This window comes from Eriocheir sinensis, chromosome 29 (genome assembly GCF_024679095.1).
Source record: "Eriocheir sinensis breed Jianghai 21 chromosome 29, ASM2467909v1, whole genome shotgun sequence".
In the NCBI taxonomy this organism is placed as follows: Eukaryota; Metazoa; Arthropoda; class Malacostraca; order Decapoda; family Varunidae; genus Eriocheir; species Eriocheir sinensis.
The window spans coordinates 8,919,132-8,939,448 of record NC_066537.1 but is presented as its reverse complement, the minus strand read 5'-3'; the positions used below and the strand labels follow the sequence as shown (position 1 = coordinate 8,939,448).

General features: G+C 48.7%; 1 protein-coding gene across 4 annotated transcripts; it reads left to right on the top strand.

The window, feature by feature from the left end:
- The first annotated feature begins 2,380 nt into the window (after positions 1–2,380).
- On the top strand, positions 2,381–18,835 carry LOC127004990 (zinc finger protein 532-like). 4 transcript variants are annotated; one of them, XM_050873401.1, is made up of 8 exons: positions 2,381–2,428; positions 4,296–4,459; positions 7,235–9,828; positions 10,454–10,650; positions 10,995–11,110; positions 13,214–13,341; positions 14,033–14,256; positions 14,671–18,835. In XM_050873401.1, exons 2-8 carry the CDS (start codon positions 4,318–4,320, stop codon positions 18,080–18,082), a joined length of 6,813 nt encoding a protein of 2,270 aa, XP_050729358.1. In that variant the 5' UTR covers positions 2,381–2,428; positions 4,296–4,317; the 3' UTR covers positions 18,083–18,835. The 4 variants fall into 4 exon arrangements, with proteins under 4 accessions (XP_050729358.1, XP_050729356.1, XP_050729357.1 ...); XM_050873399.1 differs by having other exon boundaries at positions 2,412–2,525; XM_050873400.1 differs by lacking the exon at positions 2,381–2,428 and adding an exon at positions 2,593–2,723.
- Positions 18,836–20,317: the final 1,482 nt, after the last annotated feature.

Here is a 20,317-nt window from a genome sequence, read left to right as displayed (position 1 = left end):
TTTTTTTTCGTCAGCCATTTTTTGAGTCCCCAATCAATGAGTGGCTTTCAAGGTAACTCACAATTTTGTCTCTAATTATGCCCTCAAGTAGCTTACCTACAACCGAAGTTAGACTAATGGGCCTGTAATTACCTGGTACTTTTTTGTCTCCTTTCTTGAAAATCGGTGTCACGTTAGCCTTTTTCCAATCTGAAGAGAGAGAGAGAGAGAGAGAGAGAGAGAGAGAGAGAGAGAGAGAGAGAGAGAGAGAGAGAGAGAGAGAGAGAGAGAGACCTGGATGTTCTTAGTAAGAAAAAATATAAAACATTGGTGTAAGTGTGTTTTTGGTGGACCAAAACATCCGTCCGGGTTGAGACCACAACCCCGTCCGGGTCGTGAACACGCGGTCTCGACCCGGACAGAGAATTCTGGATTTTAAAAACGGCTGTAAAACCAATACTATGATATCTACAGATATGAAACTCATAGCATAAGATGGGGAATTGATGAGCTTTCTTGAAACACGTATATAAATCTCTCCTGACCCATAGCTACAACAAATTTTTATGAATATTATTCACTTTACTGTCCGGGTCGTGAACACATCACCCTAGAATGCTTATAGTGGTGTACGTAATTGAACTTTAGCGGTAGGCCTAAGCATAAAACCCTTGCATGACCTGACTTGGCGGGGAGGTAGGTCATATGTTGGGAAGGAAAAAAAACAGCTGTAAGGGGTGGGGAACAGGTGCATGACGGCAAGTGGATTCATTTTATCGGTAATAAGCATAAAAACCTTTGCAAGACCTGACCTAGCGGGGAGATAGATGCAGGGATCGAGAGGTAGATAAAGTAAAGTGGAATAAGAAGTGAGAGGAAGTGGAGAGGAGATCAGCAGGTGTGGATCGAGTGCATGACGGCAAGTGGATTCATTTTGTCGGTAATAAGCATAAGAACCCTCGCATGACCTGACCTACCGGGGAGATAGATGCAGGGATCGAGAGGTAGATAAAGTAAGTGGAATATAAGTAGTAAGAGGAAGTGGAGAGGAGATCAGCGCAGGTGTGGAGTGCGCATGGCGGTTAGGTGGATTTTGGCGGTAGCATAAAAACCCACGTATGACCTGACCTGGCGGGGAGACAGGGAAGGGGGGAGGATACTATGGTCATGTTAAGAAAGAAAAAACAACAGAGGGGGATCAGGTGTAGGCAGTTGTGGAGTGCATGGCGGGAGGTGGATTTTGGCGGTAGCATAAAAACCCACGTAGGTATGACCTGACCTGGCGGGGAGACAGGGAAGGGGGGAGGATACTATGGTCATGTTAAGAAAGAAAAAAACAACAGAGGGGGGTCAGGTGTAGGTAGTTGTGGATCGAGTGCATGGCGGGAGGTGGATTTTGGCAGTAAGCATGAAAACCCTCGCATGACCTGACCTGGCGGGGAGACAGACAAGGGGGGAGATGAAGAAAGTTAAAATAAGTGGAATAAGGACTGAAAGGTGGAAGGAGCTAGATCAGGTGTGGAGTGCATGGCGGTGGATTTTGGCGGTAAGCATAAAAACCCACACATGACCTGACCTGGCGGGGAGACAGGGAAGGGGGGAGGATAAGGCCACGCTGGGGAGGAAAAAAACTATTTGTGGGTGGAAGTGGAGATCGAGGCAGGTGTGGAGTGCATGACGGAAGTGGATTTTGGCGGTACGCATAAAAACCCACGCATGACCTGACCTAGCGGGGAGATAGATGAGGGGAGAGGTAAAGTATAAAGTGGAAGAGGAATAGAGGAGATAGCAGGTGTGGAGTGCATGGCGGGAGGTGAATTTTGGCGGTAAGCATAAAAACCCACACATGACCTGACCTGGCGGGGAGACAGGGAAGGGGGGAGGATACTAAGGCCACGCTGGGGAGGAAAAAAATAGCTGTGGGTGGAAGTGGAGAGGCAGGTGTGGAGTGCATGACGGAAGTGGATTTTGGCGGTAAGCATAAAAATCCACACATGACCTGACCTGGCGGGGAGACAGGGAAGGGGGGAGGATACTAAGGCCACGCTGGGGAGGAAAAAAAATAGCTGTGGGTGGAAGTGGAGAGGCAGGTGTGGAGTGCATGCATGACGGAAGTGGATTTTGGCGGTAAGCATAAAAACCCACACATGACCTGACCTGGCGGGGAGACAGGGAAGGGGGGAGGATACTAGGGCCACGCTGGGGAGGAAAAAAATAGCTGTGGGTGGAAGTGGAGAGGCAGGTGTGGAGTGCATGCATGACGGAAGTGGATTTTGGCGGTAAGCATAAAAACCCACACATGACCTGACCTGGCGGGGAGACAGGGAAGGGGGGAGGATACTAGGGGCACTCTGGGGAGGAAAACCAGGCTGTGGGGGGCGAGGGCGAGACGTGGCAGCGTTGTAAGCTTACTCCGCAGCACCACAGCGCGGCGGGTCACGTGATCACGGTGGGTTCCTCTCCCCTGCAGGAGCTCTCCCGGCACTCCCGCGGCTCCCTTACTCTCCCTGTTCCTGCCATGTCCGGGGCGCGAGGGGCAGACTGAGGTGCGGGGTGCAATCCGTGGGGTGCTGTGAGGGGTGTCAGTGCGTGTGGGGGCTGTGGGGGGGGTGTGAGAGGCGTGGGAGGTGCAGGACGCAGGGAGGGTGTGAGGCTGCTGGCTGGGCCCCGCTATACCAGCCCCCGCCGCCCCAGGGGAACACCGCCTCCCCCCCGGCGTGTGCGTGGTGCTGTGGCTGGCTGGGGTGCGTGGTGTCCCGTGGGTGTGGTGTTGTGGGTGCTGTGGTGGTGTGGTGTGGTGGTGGTGGGTGGGTGGAGGCGTGGACCAGGGCAGTCTTGTGGCCAGCCAGGCGGGGAATGCTGGGACACACACACACACACACACACTGTCTACCCTTCACACACACATATACCATCCATTACCAACCCATACCCCTTCATACCCGGTCATTCAGTCACGTTTCCCAGGGTAATCAGAGTAAGACAGGTGTGGTATGTGTGTGTCTGGTTCATGCCACACACACACTGTCTACCCTACACACCACACATGCCATGCTTTCCCTATCCATATCCCTTCATACCCGGTCATATTCTCACGTTTCCCAGGGTAATCAAGGGAAGACAGGTGTGGTATGTGTGTGTCTGGTTCATGCCACACACACACTGTCTACCCAACACACCACACATGCCATCCCTTCCCTATCCATATCCCTTCATACCCGGTCATATTCTCACGTTTCCCAGGGTAATCAAGGGAAGACAGGTGGTGTGTGTGTGCCTCCATGCCACTCACACCACCTTGCTCTCATGCCCGCCCCCCGGGGTGAGGCAAGGCATGGGGGACACTCGGGGCTGGACCTGACCTCCCCCGCGGCCTGGGAGACACATGATAAGCTGTTACGTAAAATCAATTAAACGTGGCTTTGTTTCCCGGTCTTGTAGGCAAGCTTTGTCAGGGGAACCATACTGCCTGTCGAGAGAGGAGGAGAAGGAGGGTGAATGCAAGCTTTTATTTTTGTATTAGTTTGATATCATGCCTATATTTACAGTGCTAAGCCTTCCCTGGGTCTGTATCTCTACCCATTGTGATAGTGTGTGTGTGTGTGTGAGAGAGAGAAAGAGAGAGAGAGAGAGATTCCAACCTTTTCCTTATCTCCTATTTCCTCCTCCTCTTCCTCTCCTGCCCACTCCTCCCTTTATTTATCTTAACCATTTATCATGTCAGTAGCTCCTTAATCCTCTCTCTCTTTCTCTGGGGGTGTCATGGCTGAATAAGGTATTATCTGTTATCTCCACATGGTTTTGCCCTAACTCCCACATGCTCCTCTCATCCACTTCTTGTTCCTCATAGCCATATTTATTCTCTCAATACCTCCTTAATCCTCTATCTCATTCTCTGTGGGTGTCATGGCTGAAGGAGGTCTTATCTCCCCATGGTTTTGTCCTAACTCCCATGTGTTCCTCTCATCCACTTCTTGTTCCTCATGGTCATACTTAACCTGTCAATACTTCCTTAATCCTCTATCTCACTCTCTGTGGGTGTCATGGCTGAAGAAAGTATCATCTCCCCATGGTTTTGTGCTAACTCCTGAATGTTCCTCTTATGCACTTCTTTCCCTGTTTCTCATGGTTATATTTATCCTGTCAATACCTCATCTATCTCTTTCTTAGGGGGTGTCATGGGTGGAGCAAATATGATCTCCCCATTGTAAAGGTTAAGTTGAGGGCATATGCTTCTTCTTTTGACCTGTATTGCTTCCCAGGTCCTCTTCCTCTTAATCCTGCTTTGTGCTAACTTATGTGTGTTCCTCTCCCAGGGTGGTGAGGCTGCTGGGGAGGATGATGTCCCACGAGGAGCACCGCAGACAGCCAACAGGGGAGGAGGAGGACGGTGAGGACGAGGAACAGGACATCGAGGCGAGGACAGCGGTGGAGGCTCTGCTGGCCCTCACCTCGCCCACTGAATACACCCATCACTCAGGTAACCTCCCATATATGCTAATACCTGCTACACCTGCCCTCACCTGCTCTCACCTCTGAATACACCCATCACTCAGGTAACTACACTCATAACCTCCAATATATGCTAATACCTGCTACACCTGCTGAACACCTGCCATCACCTCACCTCATACTACAGCCATCACTCAGGTAACCACACACAAAACCTAACTCCCTCACCCTTATATGATTAGCTAACTATTGCTACACCTGTTACATACCTACCTGAGTACGCCCAACACTAGTCACACACATAACCTTCCTTCCCTATCTGCTATACCTATTATATACACCTGCCCTCACCTCACTTACTCACTACACTCACTACACAGGTATGCACCCACAAACCTTAATACCCTTCCGCCTATATGCTAAACTAACACTTACTATGTCACTTATATATCTAACCTAAACTAACCTTACCTTACCTTACCTTACCTTACCTTACCTTACCTTACCTTACCTTACCTTACCTTACCTTACCCTACCTTACCTTACCTTACTTCTTTCTACTGACTGCACCTACCCACACAAACCTTAATCTTGCCCCCTCCCATGTGCTTAAACTAATCTGCTGCACCTATTACATGTCTGACCTCACCTTATCTAACCTAACCTAATCTCACCTTACCTCACCTTATCTAACCTAACCTATCCCCTCTTCACTATATACTTAACTAACACCTGCTACCCCTATTATATACATGACCTGACACCTTTTCTAACCTAACCTAACCTCACTTCACTTTATCTAACCTAACTTATCCCCTCTTCACTATATGCTTAACTAACACCTACTACCTTTATTATATACATGACCTGACCTAACCTCACTTCACCTTATCTAACCTAACCTATCCCCTCCTCACTATATGCTTAACTAACACCTACTACCCCTATTATATACATGACCTGACCTCACCTGACCTAACCTCACATCTTATCTCACCCATGACCACACCAATCACACAGGAATGCACTCACAAACCATAATCATGCCTCCCCTCTCTCCCATGAGCTTAAGTATGACCTCTGACCTCTCCTCACCTAACCACAGAGCTTGACCTTGCCCTCCTCTTTCCCTCATGGGCTTAGCTAATACCTGCTACACCTATCACATGCCTGCCCTGCCCTGACCTCTGACACCACCCACAACACATAATCTTGCCCTCCCCCTCTCGCTCCCACCTGCATCCATCACTCACCCACCTGCATCCACCACATACTAGCATCCAACACTCGCCTTGTATCGGCTATCTGGCTTCTTGCATACTCCTTACGTTCTTATTTGCATCCACCACCCACCAGCATCCAGCTCTCACCCACCAGGATCCAGCACTCACCTTGTATCGGCTATCTGGCTTCTTGCATACTCCTTACGTTTTTATTTGCATCCACCACCCACCAGCATCCAGCTCTCACCCACCAGGATCCAGCACTCACCTTGTATCGGCTATCTGGCTTCTTGCATACTCCTTACGTTTTTATTTGCATCCACCTCCTACCAGTATCCAGCTCTCACCCACCAGCATCCAACATGCACCCATCTGCATCCACCACCCACCAGGATCCAACACTTACCTTGTATAGTCCATCCAAGTTCTTGCAGACTCCTTATGTTCTTATTTGCATTATCCACCTACCAGCATCCAGCTCTCACCCACCAGCATCCAACACCCACCTTGTATAGGCCATCCGGCTTCTTGCATATCATACCCCTTATGTTCTTATTTGCATCCACCACCCACCAGCATCCAGCTTTCACCCACCAGCATCCAACACTCACATTGTATAGGCCATCCAAGTTCTTGCAGCCTCCTTATGTTCTTATGTTCTTATTTGCATCCACCTCCCTCTAGCATCTGGCTCTCACCCACCAGCATCCAACACTCACCCCTTCATCCATCTCAATCACCCACTTCACTTTATCTTCCAGCACACCCATCATACACATGTTTCCTCTCCTACACCTGTCCCCCCTCCTCCTCCCCCTCCCCTCAGCACACCTATCATTTTAATTAGCCCCACTCTGCTACCCTGTGACCCTCTGGCTTTGTGTTGTGATGTTCGTATTATCAGATGCACCTGTTATCACCTCCACCACCACCACTACTACTACCACCACCACCACCACCATCACCATTCCTCCCTACTCCTCAGTCACCATTACACACTCACACAGGACTCATCTCTCACCACTACACAATGATGGTAATACTTAAACCTTTTGCCAATGCTATACATGAATGTCTTGAAGTGTAGGTGTTAGGAAGAGTTTTGTATATTGATTTATGTTTTATTTTATTCATTTAAGTAATTGTGGCAGTATTTATTTGTTATTTTGAGCATTATGTTTGTTTGGAACTTTATTTGTGTTTGCTTTTCATTATTGTTATTGTTATTTCTTTGTTTCTTGTTCTTGCGCCTCTTTGTTCTTCCTCCTTTCTTCTTCTTTTTCTTCTGCAACTTATTGTTACTGTTATTTGTTTTGCTTTTCATTATTATTGTTGTTATTTCCTTTTTCCTGTTCTTGTACCTCTTGTTCTTTATTTTCTTCTTCATATTATTATTATTGAGGCAAGTAATAAGTAAAAAAATATAGCTAATAAGAGGTAATAATTATAAAAGTGAATAAACATACACTTACTATAAATATAAGTAATAAAAATGAATAGTATTATAGTTTAAGATTTGCCAATCATCTTTTGCTTCGGTGTAACATAAATATAAACTGTTTCTTCTTTACCTCTTCCAGGCTACGAGGAGGACTACATAATGGAGCCCGTCGGGGAAGGCTATTCAAAGACTGCATCGGGGGAGAAGGACGGGATGGAGGCCTTCAACAGCACACCGGAGGGGGAGGAGGAGGAGGAAGAGGAGGAGATGGACGTTGATGAAGAAGACGATGATGATGATGAGGATGAGGATGATGATGAGGAGGAGGAAGGAGAGGTTGTAAGGGCAGTGCAGCAGCCTCAGAATGTCACCCTTGGGAAACCTGACGTGAGGGAGGTGAGGCAGGCCCAGGTGACTAACGAGGCAGGTAAACGAGTCGGAGGTGGAACAGGTGTGAGGGAGGGTGAAGGAGGCACTGTGGAGTCGAGTTCAGGGGACGTAAAGGACGCAAGCCAGTCGGACGAGGGACTGACACAGCTCCGAGCGTTCATACAAGCGATGGAAGGGCGGCAGGAGGGGGGCGTAGCGGCAAAGAGTGCAAGTGATGGGGGTTCTAGCGAGCGCCAAATTGTCTTTACCGAGAACAGAACTGCGCTTAAGACCCAGAGCGAGGGACAGCACCAGCACAGCACCCTCGGGAAGAACGTACGAGGAATGGTCATGCTTCCCAACCAGTCGCTCAAAGACGCTATCGCAGGTGGAGTGAGTGGAGTGAGCAGTGCAATGAAGGTGGGCAGTGGAGTGACAGGAAAACCATCGCCACCTAATAAGTTTAAAGACAATCAAAACAATCAGAATGTGAGGAGAGATGGAGTTAAGTTGGTAAGTCAGGGAAACGGCACGTCTAGCACAGGGGACTTGAGATACGGGGAGCTACAGAAGACTTCAAATAATTGTGGTGGTGTTAAGTATCTGGGAGGGAGTGAAGCGAAAACCCAGAATGAGGAGGAGGAGGAAGACGAGGATGAGGAGGAGGTATCATCAGAGGAAAGTGAGAACGAGACCGACCAGAGACATGAAGTGAGGGAAGGAGACGGGGAGAAACAAGGAGAAAGAGGAGAGAGAGAGGAAGGAAAAGAAGGAAGCAGTGATACCTCAGACTCAGAAGGGGAGGAGAACGAGGAAGAGGAACGTGAGGAGGGGGAGGAGGATAGGGACAGTGACTCGAGTAGCTCCAGTAGTGGGTCTTCCTCCTCCTCCTCGAATGACTCAGACTCCGATGGGTCTGAGTCGGACAGTGAGTCAGAAAACGAGGCAAAGCGTGTTGACGGGAAACCAAAGGAACCCAACACAGCGGCCACGGAAAACAGTGTTGCAAAGAGCGTGTCCAGTGCCATGGGGGGTGAGAAGAGTGAGAAGGACAGTGCAGTAACAGTGAAGCCGGGAAATATAGATGACATGAAATTAATAGACAAAACGAAGCTGCCTGATCCTCTTAGAGTGATACAGAAAGCAAGACTGACGGAACTGCTGAAAATACCCAACGTGCTTAACTTAGGTGACCCACAGAAGCACGGTGACAAAACTAAAGGGAGTGAACAGCTGAAGAACACTAAAACTATCCTGCCATGTAAAGAGGAAGCAGAAACAGAGACTAAACCACTCACACACAACATGAAAGACACAAAAACGCTCACACAAACCACGCGGGAAGTCAAACCACTTACACAGATCAAGGAGGCAAAAGTGCTGACACAGAATGCTAGAGAGACGAAACTGCTCATGCCGAAGACAGAGAAAGGAGTGCCGAGTGTGGAGGGAAGGAGGAGGAGTTGTGAGGGGTCTGAGGATGTCCCTGTGTCTCTGTCCGTGGGGGTTTGTAAGGACTCCGACACCAAGGACAGTCCCGGTAAGATGTCCTCAAACCCAGATAAGAAAAACAGTGGTAATAGGGACTCGAGAAAAGACGCGAGTGACATGGAGAGAAAGTTAAGTGTTGACGCGAAGAACTGCCTCTCTGCTAAGGTTGTGGACGCTGCTACCAAGGCGGAGAAGACCTTGAGTATGAGCAGTAGCGGTGGTGGCGTTAAAATCCCCACTGACAGGGAAAAGCTATTCAACAACAACAGTATAAGTATTACCAAGTCCCAGGTGAGTGTAAACGCCAACAACAACAACAATAACAACAATGGCAGTAGCAAGAACAAGAAAAACAGTGTGATAAAAAGTGGAGTGCAAGGTAGCGAGGTGTCGGTTGCCCCCCCTAAGCTAATACCCAAGATCTCAGGGCCCAGCGGCGGCAACTCCCAGCGTAGTCAGGTGGATTTAGTACAAGAGGTTGCCGCTGCGTTCGCCCAACAGCTGTCCACGATACAAGCCAACCAGGCGCGTAACGGAGCCAAGACCCAGAACACAGACTTGGAAATGCTCAAACCCGACAAAGACTCCACCAACCACAGCCCTCGGACACTAGCCAAGGAGGAAGATGAGGAAGAAGAGGATGAGGACGAGGATAAGGGGGACTCAGAAATCGAGGACATGTTCCCCATCCAGGCCGAGGTGGTGATGTCTGAGGGGAGTGAGAGCGGCCTGGAGTATGAGACGTTTGAGGAGCAGTCGCAGCAGTCTCGGCAGGCTCCGCAGGGCGACCTCAGCTGGTGCCAGAAAGGGAGTGAGGTGCTGGACCCATCGGAGAAGGAAAACCTGGAGCTGATGGCGTACTTGAAGAGCTATGTGAGTCCCGCCTTTGTTCCTTGCTACAGTTTATTTGTTCATGTGGGTTTTATATCTCTATTTGCAGTGCTATCCATGGCCCTCTTCCTCCTCCTCCTCCTTGCTGTTTTTCTTCCTCCCTCTCTTTTTTTCTGACCTTTTTCTTCCTCACTTTCTTTCTTTGTCCTTTTTCTTCCTCCCTCTTTCTTTCTGGCCTTTTTCTTCCTTCCTTTTCATCCTTACTTTCCTCTTTATTGTAGTGTCTCCCTCCTTTTATTTCATACTTTTATTTCATTTTTTCTAGTTCAGTTTCTATTTTGAGTTCTTTATTTAAACCTTCCATGAATTCTCCTCCTGGAATTAAGCCAATAAACAAGTGTATGTCAGAGCAGCAGGGGCAAGCAATGATATAGTAATTAGTTCAGGCAAAGTGGATGTACTGTTTGCCCTGGACTTGATGTTATCTCATCAACCAAAAGTTTACCACACCGCACCATAGTTCACGCTGTTACTACAATGCTATGATGTACTTGCATGGTAATTGTAAGGTTTTATGTATCATTTAAGACATGGTTTCCTTAGAGTGACTCACTGTTTATGCCTCTGAGTCTCACAACATTTTCTTGACCTTCCTCCGTGCTCCCAGGTCAACGGCACCAGTGAGGGGGAGCTGGTGGAGTACCCGCCCCCGAACAATGACCTGCCTCCCGGGGGCCAGGATCTGACGCAGTGGCAGCTGGACGGGGTGCGGCTGCCTCCCTTTACCCCGAGCGTGGCGCCCCCGTCCTGGCTCAGACTCACCATCCCGGCGGAGGGTTACCGGTGCCAGTCCTGTGATGATACGTAAGTTTTTGTGGAAGCCCTGACCTCAGTTTGATTGACTCTGGTTGGTTCAGACAATTCTACACTGCTTAATGTCTTATGATCACTTTATTTAATAGAGTAAAGAAAGTCAGTTAGTCATGTATTTGGGCCATGAAAATGATATGCATCTGTAGTAAACCTTGAAACCTTACCTTTCAACTGTAGTGAGTTATTTGTCAAGAATACAACCACCTTTAACTACCAGAATACATTAACAACTACAACTACACAACTACTCTCAAACACACACAAGACACACCTTCCTTCACCCATCACCTGCCAGTCACCAACAGTCACAGTATCCGTCCTCTGCCCCGGTACAGTTTCTTCATCGAGAGCTCGCTGGTGCAGCATCGGGAGCGGCGCAGCGTGTGGATCAGCCTGGAGTGTGGCCCCTGCGACGCCAAGCTCACCTTCTACAACCGCTGCGCCCTCAAAGGTACCTCAGATGCTATATAAAAGTATAACATTACCTACTACACTCCCGAAATTGACCTCTCTTTCGGCCACCTCTTTTGATTCTTTTTTTTTAGGAGCAGCGAATAGCGGGCTTTTTTTATTATTGTTTCCTTTTTTTTGTGCCCTTGAGCTGTCTCCTTTGTTGTTGTAAAAAAAAAAACTATACACTTTTACCTTGTGTACATAATGAACCTGACCTGAACCTGAAAGAAAAAGTTACTTAGTGAAACGGATTATATCACATTCGCAGTCTTTATTGGCGTCAGGTAGGACCGAAACATAAGCCATCATCATATCGTCACTGACACTGTGTTCTAACCTTTTCTTGACCTCTTACTTGAAACGAGGTGCATATCATCATCATCATCATCATCTCATTACTCATTCCATCCATTCTACTCACACCACATGCACTCCTCATTGTGTATATGTATGGCCAAAATGAGTTCCAGCACTGTTCCATTAATATTTCCTTTGAAACTTCTCAATTTTGGATCATGATACATAGCCCCTCCCTGAATACGTAGGTGTGTATGTAGATGTATTTGAATGTCTATATCTGTATGGCCAAAATGAGGTGCAGCACTTTCATTCAGACTGACTCACAAACTCTTTTCACTTTAATTCCACACACTAAAACACATCCCATCCCTCTCCTCCCTCACAAACTCTTTTCACTTTAATTCCACACACTAAAACACATCCCATCCCTCTCCTCCCTCACAAACTCTTTTCACTTTAATTCCACATTCTAAAACACATCCCATCCCTCTCCTCCCTCACAAACTCTTTTCACTTTAATTCCACACACTAAAACACATCCCATCCCTCTCCTCCCTGACAAACTTTTTTCACTTTAATTCCACACACTAAAACACATCCCATCCCTCTCCTCCCTCACAAACTCTTTTCACTTTAATTCCACATACTAAAACACATCCCATCCCTCTCCTCCCTGACAAACTCTTTTCACTTTAATTCCACACACTAAAACACATTCCATCCCTCTCCTCCCTGACAAACTCTTTTCACTTTAATTCCACACACTAAAACACATCCCATCCCTCTCCTCCCTGACAAACTCTTTTCACTTTAATTCCACACACTAAAACACATTCCATCCCTCTCCTCCCTCACAAACTCTTTTCACTTTAATTCCACATACTAAAACACATCCCATCCCTCTCCTCCCTCACAAACTCTTTTCACTTTAATTCCACACACTAAAACACATTCCATCCCTCTCCTCCCTCACAAACTCTTTTCACTTTAATTCCACACACTAAAACACATCCCATCCCTCTCCTCCCTGACAAACTCTTTTCACTTTAATTCCACACACTAAAACACATTCCATCCCTCTCCTCCCTGACAAACTCTTTTCACTTTAATTCCACATTCTAAAACACATTCCATCCCTCTCCTCCCTCACAAACTCTTTTCACTTTAATTCCACACACTAAAACACATTCCATCCCTCTCCTCCCTCACAAACTCTTTTCACTTTAATTCCACACACTAAAACACATTCCATCCCTCTCCTCCCTGACAAACTCTTTTCACTTTAATTCCACATTCTAAAACACATCCCATCCCTCTCCTCCCTGACAAACTCTTTTCACTTTAATTCCACACACTAAAACACATTCCATCCCTCTCCTCCCTCACAAACTCTTTTCACTTTAATTCCACATACTAAAACACATTCCATCCCTCTCCTCCCTCACAAACTCTTTTCACTTTAATTCCACATTCTAAAACACATCCCATCCCTCTCCTCCCTCACAAACTCTTTTCACTTTAATTCCACATTCTAAAACACATCCCATCCCTCTCCTCCCTCACAAACTCTTTTCACTTTAATTCCACATTCTAAAACACATCCCATCCCTCTCCTCCCTCACAAACTCTTTTCACTTTAATTCCACATTCTAAAACACATCCCATCCCTCTCCTCCCTGACAAACTCTTTTCACTTTAATTCCACACACTAAAACACATCCCATCCCTCTCCTCCCTGACAAACTCTTTTCACTTTAATTCCACATTCTAAAACACATCCCATCCCTCTCCTCCCTGACAGATCACCTGCGCAACCACATGGCACAGGGGGAGGAGGTGGACGAGGAGACGGTGGAGGTGAGGTCCCTGCCGCTGCAGCTCACTCGCCTCCTGCAGCCCATCGTGGTGCCCGTCCCAGACTCCCTCAGGGTGAGACTCGGCCCTGTGTACCTTAGATTTTACTTGCATGACTTAGTTTCTCCTTTAACTTCATAGCTGTAGTACTATTTCTATCCAGGTTCACTTTTATTGACCAGACTTATCATTCTGCCCTGGCCTTCACCGTGTTCCCTGTTGATTTCCTGTAACGTATGGTAATTTTTTTTTTAACCCAGTAGCTGCGGGGATCATGCTTCTTAAAGGCCCCTCTAAGCGAGAAAAATGAGAAAAAATCATCACTCGCGCAAACCATTTCATAACGTATATCAACGCATTTGTGATCAGTTTATGCATCATCTACTTTGGGGGGTTTATATCATGGCAAAAATTTGGCCCGTTGCTGGTACACGGTAAAGCCACAAATTTGGCCCGTCGCTGCTACCGGGTTTATGGCATGTTTTGTTCCTCACAACACTTGTATAGGGTTTATATGTAATGGGAAAACTTAAACAGTAACAATAGTGTTTTTAGGAAGAAAGCTCAGTCTATTTGTGATTTATCTTATTCACAGGGGAGGGAAGGCAGTGTATAACCCATGCTATTGCTGTATATTCTGTTCATATAAAAGGTTGAGATATATTGTTGTGGTGTTCGCTGTCTTTAAAAGTGTTGCTAATATACATTAAATCAAGCTCTAGGGCAAAGAATACCAGTCCTCAGCAAGCCGCGTTCCTTCCTTTAGATGGCTGGCAAGAAGGTCTCGAGGAACTTGAAGAGTCACGGGGCCGTCAACAAGCTACCGGTGCTCAAGCCCATCGGGAGGTGCGCCGCGTCCTCCCAGCTGACTGAGTACCAGAACGATGGGGGGGACGGCGCGTCGGTGGAGGATGACCAGGACGACACAGGTGACCAGGAGGAGGGTTTCAGGAGCCCCTCAGACAGCAAAATACCTCCAGGCATCAAAAGGTGAGGACTGGATGGCTGGTTCCCGTTTTCTTTTTGTATATTTTTTCAACACATTCACTCAGCAGATGATTAATGTGTTGGTTTGCCTTACAACTTATAGAATCATCAGCATTGTGTTCTCTCTTAAACGATTGTAATTTTTCTTGTCAGGTGTTAGTTCAGTATTCAAGTAAATGTTAGTGTACCTTTTAGTTACCTTTGCTTATCACTTAATTACCAGAGTGTTGGTGTTAATGAAAAGTTTCTTGCTTGCCACTGGTAAATAAAAAGCACTGGAGGGGCTGATTCTTGCTGTCTTATGTTTTTCTTTCCACACTCTTTGTTATTCATATAATTGTTCACTTATTAAGATAGCGCTTAGTGTGTTGATTTTACTTCATTATCTTACTGTTAATGACTGTCTGTGTTCTTCAGGTTGTCTCCAAGGAAGCGAACAGTGCGCTGTTACCTGTGTGAGAGGATGTTCCACAGCGTGAGGGAGCTGATGGCACACATGCGCACGGACCAACCCTACTCGGACCAGCGGGTGGAGTGCAAGAAGTGCCAGCTGGTCCTGCCAAGCGTGTGTGCCGCCAAAGCCCACATCCTCACACACCCGCCGGCCAACACCTCCAACATCTCTGTGTGCCCTGAGTGTGGGAGCCGCTGCGACGGGCCCAGGGAATTTGTACACCACCTCAACACCTGCGGCCACCAGTACCGGCGGTCGGGCGTGGTGTGCACCGAGTGTCAGGTGTGCTTCTTCAGGTCCCAGGATGACTTTCTCACCCACTGGATTGCCGAGCACTGTGCCAAGTCCTACGAGTGCGTGGTCTGCCACAGCACCTTCGAGAGTCTAGTGTTCCACAGGTGCACCTCCCCGGGCCAGCAGGTCCTCGCCACGTTCCGCTGCCTGCTGACGTGCCCGCTGTGCTCAGTGGCAGTGCAGCTCCATGCCCAGGAGGAGCAGGACACCAATGGCAAGATCCGCGCCCACCTGGCGGAGGCGCACCCCACTATCATCACGCGGGTCCACTACGTCTACAAGTCCAAGTTCTGCACCAACGCGTTCCGCTCCAAGGACGAGCTACGCGCCCACCACGACCGTGAGCACCGGCGGGACAACCACTACCGCACCAAGACCTGCACGCTGCACCACGAGGTGCTCGGCTACCAGCACCAGTACTTCAGCGGCCAGGAGCCCAGGAACGCCTTCGTCACCCTGCCCGTGGCCCTCAGTGCCGAGGAGCTGCACGAGGCCAGGATCAGGGACGTGCCCACCGTCAGCAGCGTCATCGACAAGACACTCTTCCCGGACCTCCTCTTTCAGGAGGGCTCACGGGGCATCAAGTCTGACAGGTCCTCCAAGAACAAGGCGGCTAGCAAGGGCTCACCCAAGGAGGGGGAGGCCAGGGACGGCATGGCAGCCAAGGAGACGCCGGTCAAGAAGGACATGGACCAGCTGGACAAGTTGAGGCCAAAGGTGTGCTACCGGTGCGGGTTTTACTATGCCGACAACAAGGACTTCCGGCGCCACAAGCGTACCTGTGAGGGGGAGGCGGCGGAGCGGCAGTGTCAGCTGTGTGGACTGACGGCCGTGGGGGAGGACTTTGCCCGCCACTGCCTGGGCCACGTGCAGGAGGGGGCCATCCTCTGCATCTACTGCAATGGCACGCAGTACAGCACCATGGCAGACCTGGAGCAGCACTTTGAGCTGCACGTGCACGAGCAGTTTTCATACCCTGCCAGCTGCGCCTTCTGCTGCACCTCCCTGCCGGACGTCCCCACGGCCCTGGCGCACATCAACGAGGAGCACGACCCCCTGCACATCCCCTTTGACACCTCGGAGTTTGAGTGTGACAAGTGCGGCCGACGGTTCCACGGGGAGCGGGGGCTGAGCGTCCACATTGGCCGCTGCACGCTGGGCACCGCCACGCCCACCCCGGCCTCTGCAGGGTGCCGCCAGTGTCAGGTCTGCACCAAGGCGCTCACCCCGGAGATGTTCGGGCGGCACATGGTCTGCCACCTGGAGGAGGGGCTGCTGGTGTGTAGCCTCTGTGACGGCCGCACACTGCCCTCCTCCATGGCCCTCCTGCACCACCTGGAGGAACATGCAGCAGCCCTGGCCTACCCCAGCAGCTGCCCCATGTGTGCCTACTCCATGCAGGACTCCACCTCGGCGCTCACCCACCTCAAGGAGGAGCACGGCTTCGGCAACCTGCACTGCGCCGACTGCGACATGCACTTCAACTTCACGTACCAGCTGCAGCGGCACACGGACATCGTGCACAAAATCTGCCAGTACGCCAAGCGGCGGTACATCTGCTGGATCTGCCGCGCCTACGACCACGTCAAGAAGGAGACGCTCATGAACCACTTCCGCACCGTCCACGGCCTCGACCGCCAGCAGGTGGACGAGAAGGTGATGATCAGGACCCGTGGCCAGGGGACCATGCCCACCTCGCAGTTCATCCCCACCAAGCCTCTGGGCAGCAAGGAGAACCAGGCCCTCGCTCAGGCCAACAAGGACGCAGAAGCCACGCCAACCAAGACTCAGCGGGACAACAAGAGCAAGACCTCCCCCAGCAAGTCCTCCTCCACAGGCACAGACTCCCCCATCAAGCAGAGCAGCGGCATGAGGTCACCAACAGGACGGCAGGCCAAGGACTCCCCTCTGAAGACTCTCACACCTTCGGAAAGTCCCATAAAAGAAGAGTCGTCGAAGATAAATACCTCACAGACGTTCTCTGCGATGGATGGACCTCCGCAGCTCTACGCCATGGAGGGAAGCCTGGCAGGGGACTCCTCAAACTCCTTCACGCCTGCCAAGCTCCCTCGGTCCATGGTGGCCGGGGACGGGAGGAAGGTCAAGGACAAGATGAAGGTGCTGGTCAAGAGGCTGCCAAACTCCATCCTGGACGAGGAGTCACGGTCGAAGCGCAGAAGGACGGAGAGCCACAGGAGTGAGACCGAGCAGGAGAACAAGGAGGGCATGGCGAAGGAGGAGAGGATAAAGAAGAAAAAGAAGAAGAAGAAGAAGAAAAAGGCGTACAAGTGTCCCGTGTGTTTATTCGGCACCAATTTCAAGGACAAGATGGACTCGCATATCTTAAAACACAAGGAAAACGGGGAGGAGGTCGTTTGCGAGGCGGATGGGTTTGTGTGTCGGGAGTGCGGCGCGTCCTTCGTGGTGGAACCCTCCCTAGCGCGGCACATGTTCTTCGCACACAAGATAAAGCTCCACGTGTCCAGCGGAGATGAGAACAAGGACGCCGGAGCCACAGAGGTGAAGAACGAACCAAGCGATGATGTCAAGGTGGAGGAGAAGGAGGAAGTCTGCATCAAGGAGGTGAAGAAGGAGGAGAAAGCGATAGAGGAGAAGGAGGGGAGGAAAACCGTGCCCAAACGAAAGGTGTTGCGAGAGACGGCGAGGAAGAAGACGGAGAGCGAGCCAGTGACGACGCGGAGTGAGCTGAGGAGCAGACGAGGGGAGGCTCCAGCACTCAGGCGAAAACCAGCAAAGACGAACCCTAAGAGGAGGCCGGAGAGGACATCGTCATCATCGGTCACAGTGACGAGCAAGAGGAGAGAAGACACAAGCAGGAGGAAGGTGTCGAAGGAAGGAAGCAGGAAGGCCTTGGAGCGGCAGAGTGTGACCATCAAGAGGGAGATAGAGGAGGAGGAGGAGGAGGCCAAGCTGGACAATCAGTGTGTGGTGTGCAAGGAGGAGTTCACTAACGCGGTGGAGCTCTACAGCCACCTGCGGACTCATGGCATGGCATTCCTCAAGCTGGGCCGCAAAGCCAGACCCCTCGGCCTCGGCAAACCCCCTCCTCTCGACCGGTAGGGGTAAACGTAACCTCTTTTTTTATATATTTTTTTTACTTCCCTGCCCCCCACTCTACTTTATTTAACTTTTATTTGCTAACTAACTTAACAGCAGGATGGGGTGAGGGAGAGTTGGCTGGTTGTTGCCTCCCAGATCTGGCTGTGACGTCTGTTTGGGGATGTGAAGTGTAATCCACCACGCTGCTGCTGCTGCTGCTGCTGGCGTGCAAACCCTCCCTCTCTTGTGGTGTCATGCAGGGACAAGCTGCCTCCCAGGAGTGGAGGAAAGGTTCAATGTGATTTGAGGATGACACAAGTGCAATTTCTCGTTACAATTATGGATTATATTTTATTTAACTCAACAAAGGCTGCTATGAATATGAGGCTTAGCTAATCAAATTTGAATTTTAATATTTTTTGGAGTGTGCTAAGTAATGAAATAGCAGCAGCAGCAGCAGCAGCCTCCATTGACCGGCGAGGACGGTTGGTGGCGGTAAGAGTTTAAAGTTCAAATGCTTTTTCGTTGTTTTCCTAATTTTATTTTATTTATTTATTTTTTTTTTTTATCTTGTCTACGATAAATGTTTATTTTTTACAGCTTGCTCTATTTTATTTTTCTCTTTGGCAATCTTCTTAATCTAGTCATTTTTTTTTTTTTCAAATGTAAAGTATTTAACTGCAAAAGGAAAACTGACTTCTAAGGTCAGATTAATGTTTTCCCTGTTTGGCAATGTGCTTTTTATACTGAGCTGTTGGGGTTGTGTCAGGCTGTTCCCCTCCTCCCTCACACCACCGGACGTGCCACACCCTGCCTCCCTGTCCTGCCAAGCCTCACTCTCCGTGTCCTTACCCACACACAGCCCAGACCTCTTCACCTCCCTCGCCACAATAGCAAGTAGCACTCTTACTGTATGGAACAGTTGCAAAAGAGTACAATGCAATATTAACCTGCAGATTTTTTCAACGTTCTGTCAGGTATGAAAGTACAATTCATCATTTGTACCTTTATGGTACCATATTGTACCAGATGTAGCTGGCCACTCCCTTAATTACTTGTCAACATGTGTCTGGACACAAGCCAGGCAGCACTCAGTGGCCCGCGGCTCTCCCCAGGTCACGATGATGAACACTGCCATGCCGTAGTGTGTGCCTGCCTGACACAACCCCCGCCTTGCTCCTCCATGAGCCTCGACTCATCAGCTTGTGCACGGTTAATGACCAGCTTGGGTTTACTCTCCGGTTTCCTTTCAGTATAGTTTTCCAGGTACAACTTTATTCTCTGCTTCCTAATACAATCATAGATTAGTTGACATAACCAGATTTATTATAATAGAAACTATTTTGTTTTAGATTCTGTATTATTTTATAAATTTCAGCTTTTCTGTTTTAATATTTTCTGTCCATGTTGTGAGATTCTTTTACTCTTAGCTTTAAAGTTTAAGTTTTAAATTGTTTATTTGCATTTGGGTGGTTGTCATCGCCAGCCCTGCCGGGGCACAACCCTTGACCCTCAGCCCCCCGCTGGGCCCCTGCTGTCTACTTCCAGTTTTAAATGATTGGTACAAAATATTCTCTTACTTTTGTTAATAAATGCCAAGAACATAAATGTTTGTGCAAAATGTCCCTGGCTTCAGATTGTATTGTAAATAGTTTGGGTCAGCATTGTGTGTGTGCGTGTGTGTGTGTGTTTCATTAGGTAGCTTGTCGTTCATCTATGATTCACCAGTACAGTCATACATCCCATAGCTATCAAAATTTCATCCTTCATCTTGTAATAAAACCTAGTGACTATAATAATCATACTCTCATACAACAAAATAACTGTATGACTGTATATATTCTCCAAGCATAGTATAGTTTGCTAGCTGTCAAATAGATGAATGACGGATTTAGTTTATACAAAATAAGAAAAGAAAAAAAAAGTACTGAAAACATCCTTGAAGAGTATTCCATTGGTTCATGCAAATTGATACTAAATTAGTCCAATATATTGTGAATAAATACAAAAGTTCTTACAAGGAATGTGGTGTGTTTGTATCTGTGTTCTGCATCAGGAATTGTGGCTCATGTTGATGGGAGAGGAAAGAGTAGATGAAGTGATTGTGTTCCTGTGTTCACTTGCCAACACAATGCTCACTAAGGACTGCTGAGTGTTGCGTTGCCCGAGTGAGGCAAGGCAGAGGTGATCATTTGGGCATTACTCATCATGTTGTTAGTGTTCATGAGGGCAGCAGCATCTCTCTAAAGGTGACAT

Bases quoted from the DNA above. Each gene is read 5' to 3' on its own strand.
- LOC127004990 (XM_050873401.1), top strand. From the start codon at position 4,318: ATGATGTCCCACGAGGAGCACCGCAGACAGCCAACAGGGGAGGAGGAG. The intron at 4,460-7,234 runs GTAACCTCCCAT...TACCTCTTCCAG, and splicing joins TGAATACACCCATCACTCAG to GCTACGAGGAGGACTACATA. The intron at 13,342-14,032 runs GTGAGACTCGGC...TCCTTCCTTTAG, and splicing joins CCGTCCCAGACTCCCTCAGG to ATGGCTGGCAAGAAGGTCTC.